At 48.1% G+C, this 12,442-nt stretch overlaps 1 protein-coding gene across 2 annotated transcripts in view; it reads right to left on the reverse strand.

The window, feature by feature from the left end:
• The window catches only part of PRKCB (protein kinase C beta), a 191,039-nt gene that overhangs the window by 55,299 nt on the left and 123,298 nt on the right, over positions 1-12,442 (reverse strand). For both annotated transcript variants that reach the window (XM_079952777.1, XM_079952776.1), the window contains exons 9-10: positions 10,340-10,486; positions 2,513-2,686 (exon numbers count right to left, since the gene is read on the reverse strand). In XM_079952777.1, coding sequence (XP_079808903.1) covers positions 2,513-2,686; positions 10,340-10,486 — 321 coding nt within the window. The remainder of the gene's footprint in view (positions 1-2,512; positions 2,687-10,339; positions 10,487-12,442) is intronic.

Raw genomic sequence — 12,442 nt, forward strand, 5'->3', positions numbered from 1 at the left:
GGGGAAATGTGGGTGCGTCCTATGGGGCGAATACAGGCTTTCGCTGAAGCCTGGAGAGCGAGAGGCTCTCGCTCTCCAGGCTTCAGGAAGCTCTGCACGACCCTCCCGAGCTCGGCGCCAAGCTGCGCCGGCCTCCGGAGGGTCACGCAGAGCTGCCTGCCCTCCCGGGGTCCATGCAGCTACCTGCCCTCCCGGGGTCCAGCTTGGCGCCGGGATCCGGAGGGTTGTGCAGAGCTGCCTGCGCTCCCGGAGTCCGCGCAGATCCTGGGCTCCACGCAGCTCTGCGCGACCCTCCGGAGCCCGGCGCCAAGCCGCGCCGGCCTCCAAAGGGTCGTGCAGAGCTGCCTGCCCTCCCGGGGTCTGCGCAGCTCTACACAACATTCTGGAGGCCGGCACCAAGCCACGCCGGCCTCCGGAGGGTTGCACAGAGCTGCCTGCATTTTGAAGTCTCTTCAGCGCGCCCGGGCTTCGCACAGCTGTCCGCAAGCCTGGGGAGACTGGCGCGGCTCCCTAGGCTTGCGGATAGCAGGTTGTTCTGGGGCTGGGGTTGGGGGAAGCTCGGGCTTCCCCCACGCCAGCCCCATGCCTGGGGGGAAAATAATTTTTTTTTCTTTATTTCCCCCCCCCCAAAAAAAACTAGGTGCGTCCTATAGGGCGGTGCATCCTGTGGGGCGAAAAATACGGTATTCACTTTCCCCCTCAAATTTATTGGTTCACCTTTTTGTAAATTGCTTTGAGGGTTTGTTTTTTAACAATCAAGCAGTGTATGAATTTTTATGAAATAAATAAACAAATAAGTCAGCACACATGCCCCCCGCCCCCCATTTTATCATTCACAGCAACCCTGTAAGGGAGGCTATGTTGAGAGATAATGACCGGTCACTCAGCAAGCTTCAGAGCTGAGTGGGGATTTGAGGCGATTCCTCCTCCATCTCTACACTGGAGAGCTGTTGCTGCCAGTCAGTGTGGACAATACTGAGCTAGATGAATCAAGGTCTCGGGGGAAGCCAGCTCCCTGCAGTCTTTGTTTTGACTGTAGAGGCTCTGATCTCCTTTTGGGGGAAGAAAGATGGTGCACACATTTAATCCACTCTCATTTTATCCAGGATCAGGAGGGTCACTCGGGAGCAGGTGGAAGGCAAATCCAGAGGCCCCAAAACACCTGGGCAAAAAAGTTAATTCTCTCTCCCTTTGAGATGAAGATTTGAGATTTTCATCCTTGCCAGCAAATGGGAAGAGCAGCTCTGGCTGAGACTGCTCTCCTCCAAATCAAAGCGCTTTGTACTCAGCACCTGATAATACCCTCTGCTACAAATTTTGATTACGTTACCAATATGATTACCGCTAAGCTACAGGCAGGTCTCAGGGAACTAATCCTCTGCCGACACACTTCAGATGTCAGAAAGAGAGACGTGCAAAAGGAAAAGCTTCGCTGCATGCAGGAGTTTCATTAGCGAGCGCAGAGAAGGGCCCAGCCCCACTTGCCTGCCGCTGCAGCAAAACGCCTTTTGCAAAGCCAAATGGCTGGCTGACATTTCAGTGTAATCCTCCGAGCTCATTGTAGGAAGCCTGAAAGGATGGGCCTTGCGCTGTGCCTATCGCTGCCTCCTCTCCTCTTCCTTATCTGCAGCCAGCTCCAAACAGTTGTGGAAGCAATGACTGCTCCCTTTGCAAGCGGTCCCCCCAATGCCTCTGTTTATTTTGGACCGGATGTTCCGGATGATTCATTGCTTTAGGGCAGATCGCCACAATCTAGTGCCCTTCAGCTGTTTTTGGAGTTCAACTCCCACCAACCCCAGTCAGTAGAACCATGTGGTCCCTTCTTCATCTCTTTCCCTTCTTTAGTCCTCCTTATGGCCACAGCCTCTGTCCTTGCCTTCCACCCACTCTGCCTTGGGCTCCCTTAGCCCCCACCATCAACTGAATACCCCAACATATCATCTCCAGCTCCTCTTCCTGCCAGCAAGACACAGTTCCTCCCATCTCTCCTAAGCTTCCCCATGTTGTCCAGTATCGCTTGGCGGCATTGCCTGGGATCAAAGCAAGGATGCTCTCTGTTCAGCTGAGATCAGGGGCTTCCAAACTGTGGTCTATGGACCATGTGGTACTTGTGGGAAGATGAGTGATTGCAGTGGCTACTCTGTGGTTCTTAGAACCTGGTGTTCTGCCCAGAAGGTGAGTTAGATGGATGGGTTGGAGGGGAGTTTGTTGGTGATATGGCAGGAGTAAGGGAGGAGGCCCTTGAAAGGAGTGGAGGGGATTAGCAGCACAGTTAATGGGAGGCTAGAACGGAGGCATTTAATCTTGATTCAATTACAAATCACCTAGCATCCAGCACAGCTCACTGCTATTTCTTCAACAGACAGAAAAACCATTAAGTGGTCCGCCAAGACCCTCAGCAATTTTCAAGTAGCCCATGTGGGGAGTGGTGGGGGCTGGAATGTGAGAACTGCTGGCTTGGAAACTGTGCAGGATCTAGGGCAGAAGTGTGTGAGCATGTAGGGATCCTTACCATGGTTTGGAAGCAAGAATGAAGCTGTGTTAGGAAGGGGGGCTTCCCGGCCAGAGCGAGCACCCGCTTCTCCACCATGGTGCATTCCACATCGTCGTCTTGGATGACCACATCCTTCTTGAGGATCTTCACAGCGTAGAGCTCGTCGGTCCCTTTCCTTTCAGAGAGCATCACCTGGAGGAAGACAAAGGTGGTTACAAGGGAGATGGAGAATGAGCAGACCTCCTGGGCTGGTGCTTTGGCTGCTGCTCTGCATGCCAAAGTAACAACATCATGGGACGGGTGGGGAGCTCCTTGGAAGCCTTGCAGGAGAAGGACTGTGAGCAACATCATGGGAGGGGTGTTCCTAGGACGAAGGTGGAACTGTCAAGCAGCCTTGTCATTTTTGCTGTCGGGTTATTAATGTAATCTTGTTCTTTCTAGATTCCGGAAATGCTGTTATTGTTTTGCCTGTTGTTATGTTTGCTATAGGGTTGTTGTTTTATCATGTTATTGCAAAACTGTTTTGCAGCGTTTGATTCGGAATGCATTCCTGTTGTCTTGGTTGTAAGTCCCTTTGAATGTGACTTTGTGTGTGGAAAAGCAGCGCACAAATAAAACGATGAATTTTTTGTATACTTATTAATGCACAGCAGGTGCTTTACCACAGAGCTACTGCTTTCCACTAAAAGTATTGCAAGACACTAGTCCTCATGGTTCGGATGCCATCTGGCACAGGGCTGGCATTCAGCAGCTCTGTGTGATGTTTTGAATTACTATGACATTATTGAATTGCATTCATTCCTTCGTTGTTTGCTTTATTCATATGCTGCTGTGCTTGATGTTATAGTGATTGTAATGCTTGCTGTTTTTTTAATGCTATGGTGAATATTGTGAGCTGCTTTGAGCTCAACATTTGTTGTTGCAAAAGCAGAATACAAATATAAAATCAACTCAAAATCCAATAAAGCAGCTCTCAGCTATAGTCCTTTCCAAAAGACACAGGAACATAAAAAGGTAAAGATAAAGGGACCCCTGACCATTAGGTCCAATTGTGGCCGACTCTGGGGTTGCAGTGCTCATCTCGCTTTATTGGCCGAGGGAGCTGGCGTACAGCTTCCGGGTCATGTGGCCAGCATGACTAAGCCGCTTCTGGCGAACCAGAGCAGTGCACGGAAACACCATTTACCTTCCCGCCGAAGCAGTACCTATTTATCTACTTGCACTTTTATGTGCTTTGGAACTGCTAGGTTGGCAGGAAACTGCTTTATACTGAGTCAGAGCCTTTGTTCATCCACACCTTTGGTCCATCTACACTGACTGGCAGTGCCTCTCCAGGGTTTCAGGTAGGTTCCCTCCCACCCCTACCTGGAGATGCCACTGGGGATTGAACCCAAGAACTTCTGCAGGCAAAACAGGTGCTCTACTGCTCCAGCCTGTCCTTCTGTGAGTGAGATTGAAGAAGTTCACCCATGCCCATTTGGCAACCCCTCACCTGCCGATTTGGCTGCCCCGCAAGCCAGCCCACGCCTCTTCCCCTGTGTGGAATAACTTGTCCCCCTAATATTTTAAACCAGTTGTGGCAAGCTGCAGATTTATTTATTACAATAAACCCGAGCCGCAGAGCTTCCTGCCAACATAATTTTCCGTCGTTAATCAAATCAAGCCGAAGGAAGGCTCCCGAAAAATGCCAACAACACCCTGCCAGTTATTAAGATACATTGCTTCAATTTGTTGTGGTATTGCTTTGGAAATCAACACGGCCACCTCCCCCCACCCCACAACCTGCTCACTGGCCTGTGGTGTTCAAAATGGACGTTATATTCCCTGGAAATGGATTGTTTTGCCACACAGTCAATTGCCACCTTGGTAGGGGGGATTTCTGGACCACCTCGTCTGACTTTGATCCACTCTGCCCCAGGATCCTTCCGAACTGCAACATCAGATCCAGCCCGCCCCTATGACCTCTGAGCCTGCTCATCTGCTTCTCTGGACCGGTAGCTCTAGAGCAGATTCCTGGTCTTGCCTTTGACCTGGGCAAGCCTCATGCTTCATGTGGTCTGACTGGCTACTAGGCCTGGTGCCCCCTTCTTGCATTCTACTTACTTTGCAGTCTTATTTATTTATAGGCAATTCATACGCAGTCACGGAAATAGCTTATTCATTCGGTAACACAAGTACTCCCATATTCAACACCACAAGTTAATAAAAGTTAAAGACAAATGCTGAAAGAAAAATAAAACTCTAAAACTGCAAAATAACCTCACTTGCCTGGGAGTCAGCCCTCTTGAGTTTAATACTTCTGAGGAGGCCTGGTTAGGAGTATCCCATACAGTGGGGACTGGGGGACTTGTGGCCCAGCATAGAACTGTAGGGTTGGAAGGGATATCAAGGGTCATCTAGCCCAACCCTCTTCAAGGCAGGGATCACAGTTGAAGAATCCATCACACGATTCATTGTTGGACTCCAGCTCAGTTGGTAAAGCATGATTCTCTTAATCACAGAGTCATGGGTTCAAGCCCCAGGTTGGGCTAGATGACCCTCAGGGTCCCTTCCAACTCTATGGTTCTGTGATTCTGTGAACTCCTGCCAACCCCTGCAGCCACCAGGATCAATAATGAGGCATGATGGGAGTTGGAGTCTGACAAGATATGGAGGGTCATAGAGGTTCTGCATCTTTGCTTTAAAGCTACAAAAATCTAATACAGTGGTACCTCGGGTTAAGTACTTAATTCTTTCCGGAGGTCCGTTCTTAACCTGAAACTGTTCTTAACCTGAGGTACCACATTAGCTAATGGGGCCTCCTCCTGCTGCCGCACTGTTGGAGCACAGTTTCTGTTCTCATCCTGAAGCAAAGTTCTTAACCTGAAGCACTATTTCTGGGTTAGCGGAGTCTGTAACCTGAAGCGTATGTAACCTGAAGTGTATGTAACCTGAAGTACCACTGTACAGTGTCAGATGAAATCAATATGCCAAAGTCCAGGCAAATTTCTGAAAACTACAGAAAACAATATTCAGTGATCTTTGAAGTGGTACAATGGGACAGTACACCAGGCTGTTAATCAGAAGGTTGGTGGTTCGAGCCCACCCAGGGACAGCTGTGGGCAGAATTCATTCATTGCATGGGGCTGGACTAGATGACCCTCAGGGTCCCTTCCAACTCTGCAATTCTATGATTGCATGATATACAAAAACCATTTAAAAGATTTTTAAGATTGAAAAGACGAGCCAATCTTTTAGTGCATTGCATTATGGGAAAACAAAGATGGCTGTGCAGCTGAGGGAACTACCCATCCAGATAGGAGAAATCCCAGTACAGCAACCTACCAAGGGCCCTTGAAAGCCCTGGAGCTGACTGTGGGCCCCTAAACAATTTGTTCAAAGTACAGCTTGGGAATTGCAGACAGTGTTTCACAGCTCTATAGTGGCACCTAGTGACCATAAACAAGCATTACAGCACATACAAAAGAGAAGGCAAAACGCCGCCATTGGTTATCATTCAGAAATTAAGCATTCCCACCCCACCCCTGCCCTAAAACATGCACACACACTGCCAGAGATTCACTCCAAACCAACACAACAACCCACAGAACAAAAACTTCGTGTATCACCTTACAAGTCTTTTGCCCTGTGGACTGATGGCAGCTTTGGTGTGTGGGGAGGTGATTTTAATGGGGGAAATAACCTGGGGGGAGGGGGTAATTATATAAGCCCCTCCCTGCAGCCCTAATCCAAATCAGCACTTTTCGATGTCCCACCCTAAAGCTGGTACCAACAGCCATGCAGGTTCCAAACTCATCACGTCCAGTTTGGTCTTTAGACTGTCTGGCAATGAGCTACATTCAAAAAAGAAATTGGATGTGTTGGGAGAACATTCCCCGGAGTGTAAAACACAAAAATTAAAATCGATTATATTTCAAGATGAAAGCAGTCCCTGGAGAGCAGGCTCCAGTCACTGTAAATAATTCTCTAATGGTTCCCCAACGCTGCTCAGGCAATCGAATTTGGCTCCTGAAGGGTGAACATCTCCCAACAGATGGGGAGACGGTGCCCAGGGCTGGTGTTCGCTCCTTGCAACCTCTGCAAGAGAGGAAGAGGCAGCCATTTCCTGGAGTGCAGAATTAAATGGGAGGTGGATGGGAGAGGCTCCCGAGGGCTTGCTACAGCAGCCCATGTTTCATGCAGTAGCCTTTGTACAGCTTGCAAATGTGCGACACCATGCAGGCGGAAAGCCAAACCGCTTCACACAACTGCAAAAGATGGGAGGAAAACAAAACCCCATGCTTTGGGGAGATACTGGCGTACAGCACAGTTAACTCACGAGAAGTAACTCGCACAAGGGAAGAAGGAGGAGGCTTTGGAGAAAGCTCAGTCGGTGGAGCATGAGACTCTTAATCTCAGGGTTGTGGGTTCAAGCCCCAGATTGAGCAAAAGATTCCTGCATTGCAGAGGGTTGGACTAGATGACCCTCATGGGTCATCTAGCCAGTGTGGTGTAGTGGTTAAGAGCGGTCGTCTCGTAATCTGGGGAACCGGGTTCGCGTTTCCGCTCCTCCACATGCAGCTGCTGGGTGACCTTGGGCCAGTCACACTGCTTTGAAGTCTCTCAGCCCCACTCACCTCACAGTGTGTTTGTTGTGGGGGAGGAAGGGAAAGGAGAATGTTAGCCGCTTTGAGACTCCTTAAAGGGAGTGAAAGGCAGGATATCAAATCCAAACTCTTCTTCTTCTTCTTCTTCTTCTTCTTCTTCATGGTCCCTCCCAAGTCTACAATTCTATGATTCTATGTCTGGACAGAAAGCCCTGCCAGGCAGCTGCATTCAACTTGGGGTACAAAAGTAAGAATGCAAGAGCCTCAGAAGAGCCTACTGGATCAGGCCAATGGGTGTTGCACCCTGGTCCCACATGTCCTAAAACTGCACCCCCCCCCCCAAAAAAAAGTGTGCATTGGGGGGAAAGTGGTTTAAAATGATCATTTTTTCCCCCGAGGTCCTTTTTTAAAAATTGCAAATTCCCACAAAAGTGCAATGAACTGAAATTTACCAGAAGACAGGGGGAAAGAGGCAATTGCAAGAGTGCGATTGACGGAGCTGCCTTGAAAACGGTTGTAAGCTGGTGCTGCAGCCTCTCTCAGCCCTTAGTCCTGTTGCACAAAGAAATAGTGCTGCCCCCCTGAAGGGGCAATGAAAAGAGAAGGGTCTTCCTGGACCCCCTGTCCTCATCATCACTGTCGCCCCAGAAGACACTCTCAAAGCAGCTGTTGTTTCTCCTTCCTTGCACAAGACGGGAACCTTTAATTTGATTGATCCTCTCCATCCCCTCTCTGGGCCTGCAAGGCTTTCCAGTGCAATAAAATCAGTGGCCAGGTTTGCGCCATCTCCACTGAGACTCCTATCTAGCTTTGCCTGACTCTCTCCGGCTAAGTGAGGGGAATGCTAATCTTGCAGATGCAGCCTCTGGTGCCAAAGTGTTAACTGCTTGGCTCCCAAGTCAGGCTGTTCTCTGAAATGTGCTCTACCAGCAGCAGGAAACAGGGGTGGGGGTGGGGGAATCAGTGAATGGAGGAGAGTTAAGCATGGGAACCTGACAGGCTTCTGTCAAATAGCTGATGAAGAGCTTGCAAGGTGCAGCAAATTCTCAGAGACACTTTACATCATGGGTAGGCAAACTAAGGCCCAGGGGTAGGATCCGACCCAATCGCCTTCTAAATCCGGCCCATGGATGGTCCAGGAATCAGTGTGTTTTTACATGAGTAGAATGTGTCCTTTTATTTAAAATGCATCTCTGGGTTATTTGTGGGGCCTGCCTGGTGTTTTTACATGAGCAGAATGTGTGCTTTTATTTAAAATGCATCTCTGGATTATTTGTGGGGCACAGGAATTTGTTCATATTTTTTTTTCAAAATATAGTCCGTCCGTCCCCCCACAAAGTCTGAGGGACAGTGGACCGGCCCCCTGCTGAAAAAGTTTGCTGACCCCTGCTTTACATCATCTTGGAAGCTCCGCCACCTGCAAAATGGCCATGGTCCTCTGATCTGTGCTGCCTGGCCTCAGGATAGAAGGGCAGTTCATACAAGCTTGCTTCCTTGTTCTCCTCCTTCCCCTCCTGTCTACCTAGCCCCCAGGACACTTTCAAACCAGGAACGTGACCTTCCCTTCACATTCCTATCTTGACCTTTGAACTGGGGGTTGCGTACACCAAGATAGCTCAGTTGGTGGACTCCTAATCTTAGGGTTATGGGTTCAAGTCTCGCGTGGGGCAAAAGCATTCCTGCGTTGCAGGGAGTTGGGCTAGATGACCCTTGCTATAAGATCCACTATCCTGTAATATTACATATGAGCCTGTTCTACTGATAAAGCCTAGGATGGTGAATCAAGGCTAATATTCTGGAAATCCTTGTCTTAGACTCTGTGAAAGGATTCTGTGGAACTGTAACAACCCTTCATGTGGATTATTGGACTCTATGAACAGACAGGTGGAATAGATACTTATACCTGTATGGACCTTATGCATGAACTGACTAGAGAATGAACTGATCCACTGTGTCTTCTGCTTTTTTGGTTGAACTTTATGAGACTTCCGTTGAAATCTACAATTTGACACAATGAATATTATACCTTATTTATTCAAAAGTACAGCTGGTTACATGGAACGCGGGTGGCGCTGTGGGTTAAACCACAGAGCCTAGGACTTGCTGATCAGAAGGTCGGAGATTCAAATCCCCGCGACAGGGAGAGCTCCCGTTGCTCGGTCCCTGCTCCTGCCAACCTAGCAGTTCGAAAGCACGTCAAAGTGCAAGTAGATAAATAGGTACCGCTCCGGTGGGAAGGTAAACAGCGTTTCCGTGTGCTGCTCTGGTTCTCCAGAAGCAGCTTAATCATGCTGGCCACATGACCCGGAAGCTGTACGCCGGCTCCCTCAGCCAATAAAGCGAGACAAGCACCGCAACCCCAGAGTTGGTCACGACTGGACCTAATGGTCAGGGGTCCCTTTACCTTTACCTTACAGCTGGTTACGTCTTGTGTGTTTAATGTGCGAAACCCACAAGCAGGAGTCGAGCACAAGAACCCTCTCCCATGCTGCAATTCCCAGCAACTGGGATTAAAAAGCATTGCCGCCTCTGACCGCAAAGGCAGAGTATAGCCATTGTGGCTAGTAGTCACTGATAGCCCTCTTAACCTCCATGAATTTGTCCAGTCCTCTTTTAAAACCATTAAGTTGGTTGCTATCCCTGCACATGGCTTCCCCCCAAAGAATCCCAGGAACTGTTGCTTGCTAAGGGTGCTGGGAACTGTAGTTCTGTGAGGGGGTAAACTACAGTTCCCAAGATTCTTTGAGGGAAGTCATGTGCTTTAAATGTGTGGACTTGTGGCTGGTGCCTCCACAAAAAATGTGTATGCCGTGTAGCTGCAGCGCTAGGATTCTCACGAGACTTTATTCGTGAAAGGATCTATCATCTCTTAAAGCTTTGTGGCATGACTGCAGTTTATACGAACACAGGAAGCCACGTTACACTGAGTCAGGTCATTGATCCATGCATCTACATATTCATTCATTTGCTCTAAAATTTATATTCTCCTTGTTAGGCTCCACCGGGCTCTCGAAGCCACTCGTATGAAAATTTATAATCAAGCATCAAATCACCATTAAAACCCAAAGCATCATCAGTTAAAACAGTCACTCAACAATGATTACAGTACAGCAGAAAGAATATTTAATTGCCTCACTCCTCTCCCCAAGCACCAAAAGCCTTCCTAAGCAGAAAAGGGCTTTTGAACCTTTTAACTAGCTTTCTTGAAGCCAGGAGACATCCGACCAGGCAGAGGTCCTGGGAACATCCAGCCACACACCTTTCCAAAGCTTCCTTTGCCCAGCACCATAAGGAAATTGAAGTCCGACAGTTTCATCCGATCGCGGCTGCCGTTGTTGTCAAATTTGGAGATGGCATTGGTTGCTTTCTCCTCCGCAGCCTTTGCTCCTGGGCCGATTCTGGCTCTCTTAAGGGGGAAAAAAAAAGGAATTTATTGATTTACTTCCGCTCTCCCAAAGGGCAGTGAAAATACGAGACAACCTTGGCTTCCCAAATATTTTGGACTAAGCCGTCACAGCCATCTTGGAGGAGATTGGCAGTCTCACTGCAGCTTCAGTGAATTAAATTAAAAAGGATCTTTCAAGTGATCTATACAAGCTAATCTCATGGATGCAAAGTCAAATGATTTCACAGGCAGCTTTGACTGCACCTAGCTGTGCCTGCTCTCCTGGGCAGATTTTTCATTCATACACCGTACAAATTTTCACCTCAAAACATTCTTGTTCCATCCCTGCTCAGTCAGACTTTGACAATCGCTGGCAACCCACGTCCGAGAGAGCTGAACAGACAAGCAAATCACTACTTTTCAGTCAACCTGGCATATTCTCATTGCACATGCAACATCGAGAGAACATGGCTAAAGGCCTCTGAGAACACATGACAACTTGTGAAATGATACTTTTGTTTAAAAACTGCAATGACTTAAAAGCTGAACGTAATTAAAGAGACTTTTGGTGCTTCTGTGGTGAGGATGGTTGAATATTGATGTCTGCTTCTTGTATAAATAAGTGACAACAATAAAATATTTGGGGGAGAAATACTATGATGATTGCAGCTCGTGTACACATGATCCTAGCCAGTGCTTTTTTTCTGGGGGTACGCAGGGGTACGCACACCCCTAAACATTTTGTGGATCTAAGTTTGGCCTCATTGAAGGGCAGTATTACCCCTAAAGATTTTTTTAAAGAAAAAAAGCACTGATCCTAGCTCTGCATTATCCTGCACTGATCCTCAGCTGCAAGTTCTTTTTTTTTTTTTTTAAAGAAAAGCAACATTTCCTTGGACATAAAGACTTGTCCCACAATGGCAAAAAGGTAGTGATTCTTCCTTTGAAAGAAGTTTGAATGAAAATGTGCGTGTCCGATATGGATGGCGGTTGATCAAGCCTGCTTTGCAAAAGGGACAAACAATGCTTATTCCGTTTGCAATTTCCAATCCCTGCCGACTGTTTAAAAGGAGCTTTGCCGGAAGAATGGTGAACAATCACATCCCTCGTGCAAAGCCTTCCCTTCCCCACCGCAGTCTGGTGGCTAACTAATTCACCGGAGCACAATTTGTTAAACAACACACGTGCACAGAGACAGAGCTATCTCACAATTTATTCGTTTTAATGTCTGAAAAAATATGTCACATTGGAGGAGCCTGCCCAGAGCTCAGCCTAGCATGAAATTCCATTAAGCCGATTCCAGTGGTTTAATTGGGGCAGCTGCTCCGAGCGCAAGAGAGAAGGTTTGCACGGCAGCCGCAAAAGAGGCTTCCTGGTATCACCTGGTGGGGGGGGGGGCAAGGCTCCCTCTGCTACCAAAAACACCGTTGGAGAGCTGGAACGCAGAGTAAAATTGGCAGATGCAATGCTCCTTTCCTGCAAAGAGCCAGTAGCAGGGTCCAATTCATTTCAGAATCCCCTTGCCCTGGGGTGTTTTCACCTGGAGCTAACAACCTGGGACTAGTTTACCTGTGAAATCAGATTACCTCACCTGTGCCCCCTTGACCACTTCAATCTGCAGAACTGGCACTGTCCACAGGTGCCACATAATACCCATTCCACATTGGTAAGAATTCCATCTTTGAGTTTGGAAGCAACTGAACTTTGGAACTCCCTGCTGATTGATAGCAGGCAGGCACCTTTGTTGTATTCTTTTTGGTGCCTGCTAAAATCATCTTTGTTTAGACAAGCCTACCCAGTTTTTTAGAAAGTTGATTCATGTTTTAATCTGTTTTGGTCTGCACTTGTACCTTGGAAGTCGAAAGGGGTCCGTTCTGGAAGTCAGTTAGTCTTCCATAATGTTCGGAAACCAAAGCTCCTGCAGCCAACTGGAAGCCACGGAAGCAGCACGGACGTTTGGCTTCCAAAAACCATTTC

The sequence above is a fragment of the Podarcis cretensis genome, assembly GCF_951804945.1.
Source record: "Podarcis cretensis genome assembly, chromosome: 14".
NCBI lineage: Eukaryota > Metazoa > Chordata > Lepidosauria > Squamata > Lacertidae > Podarcis > Podarcis cretensis.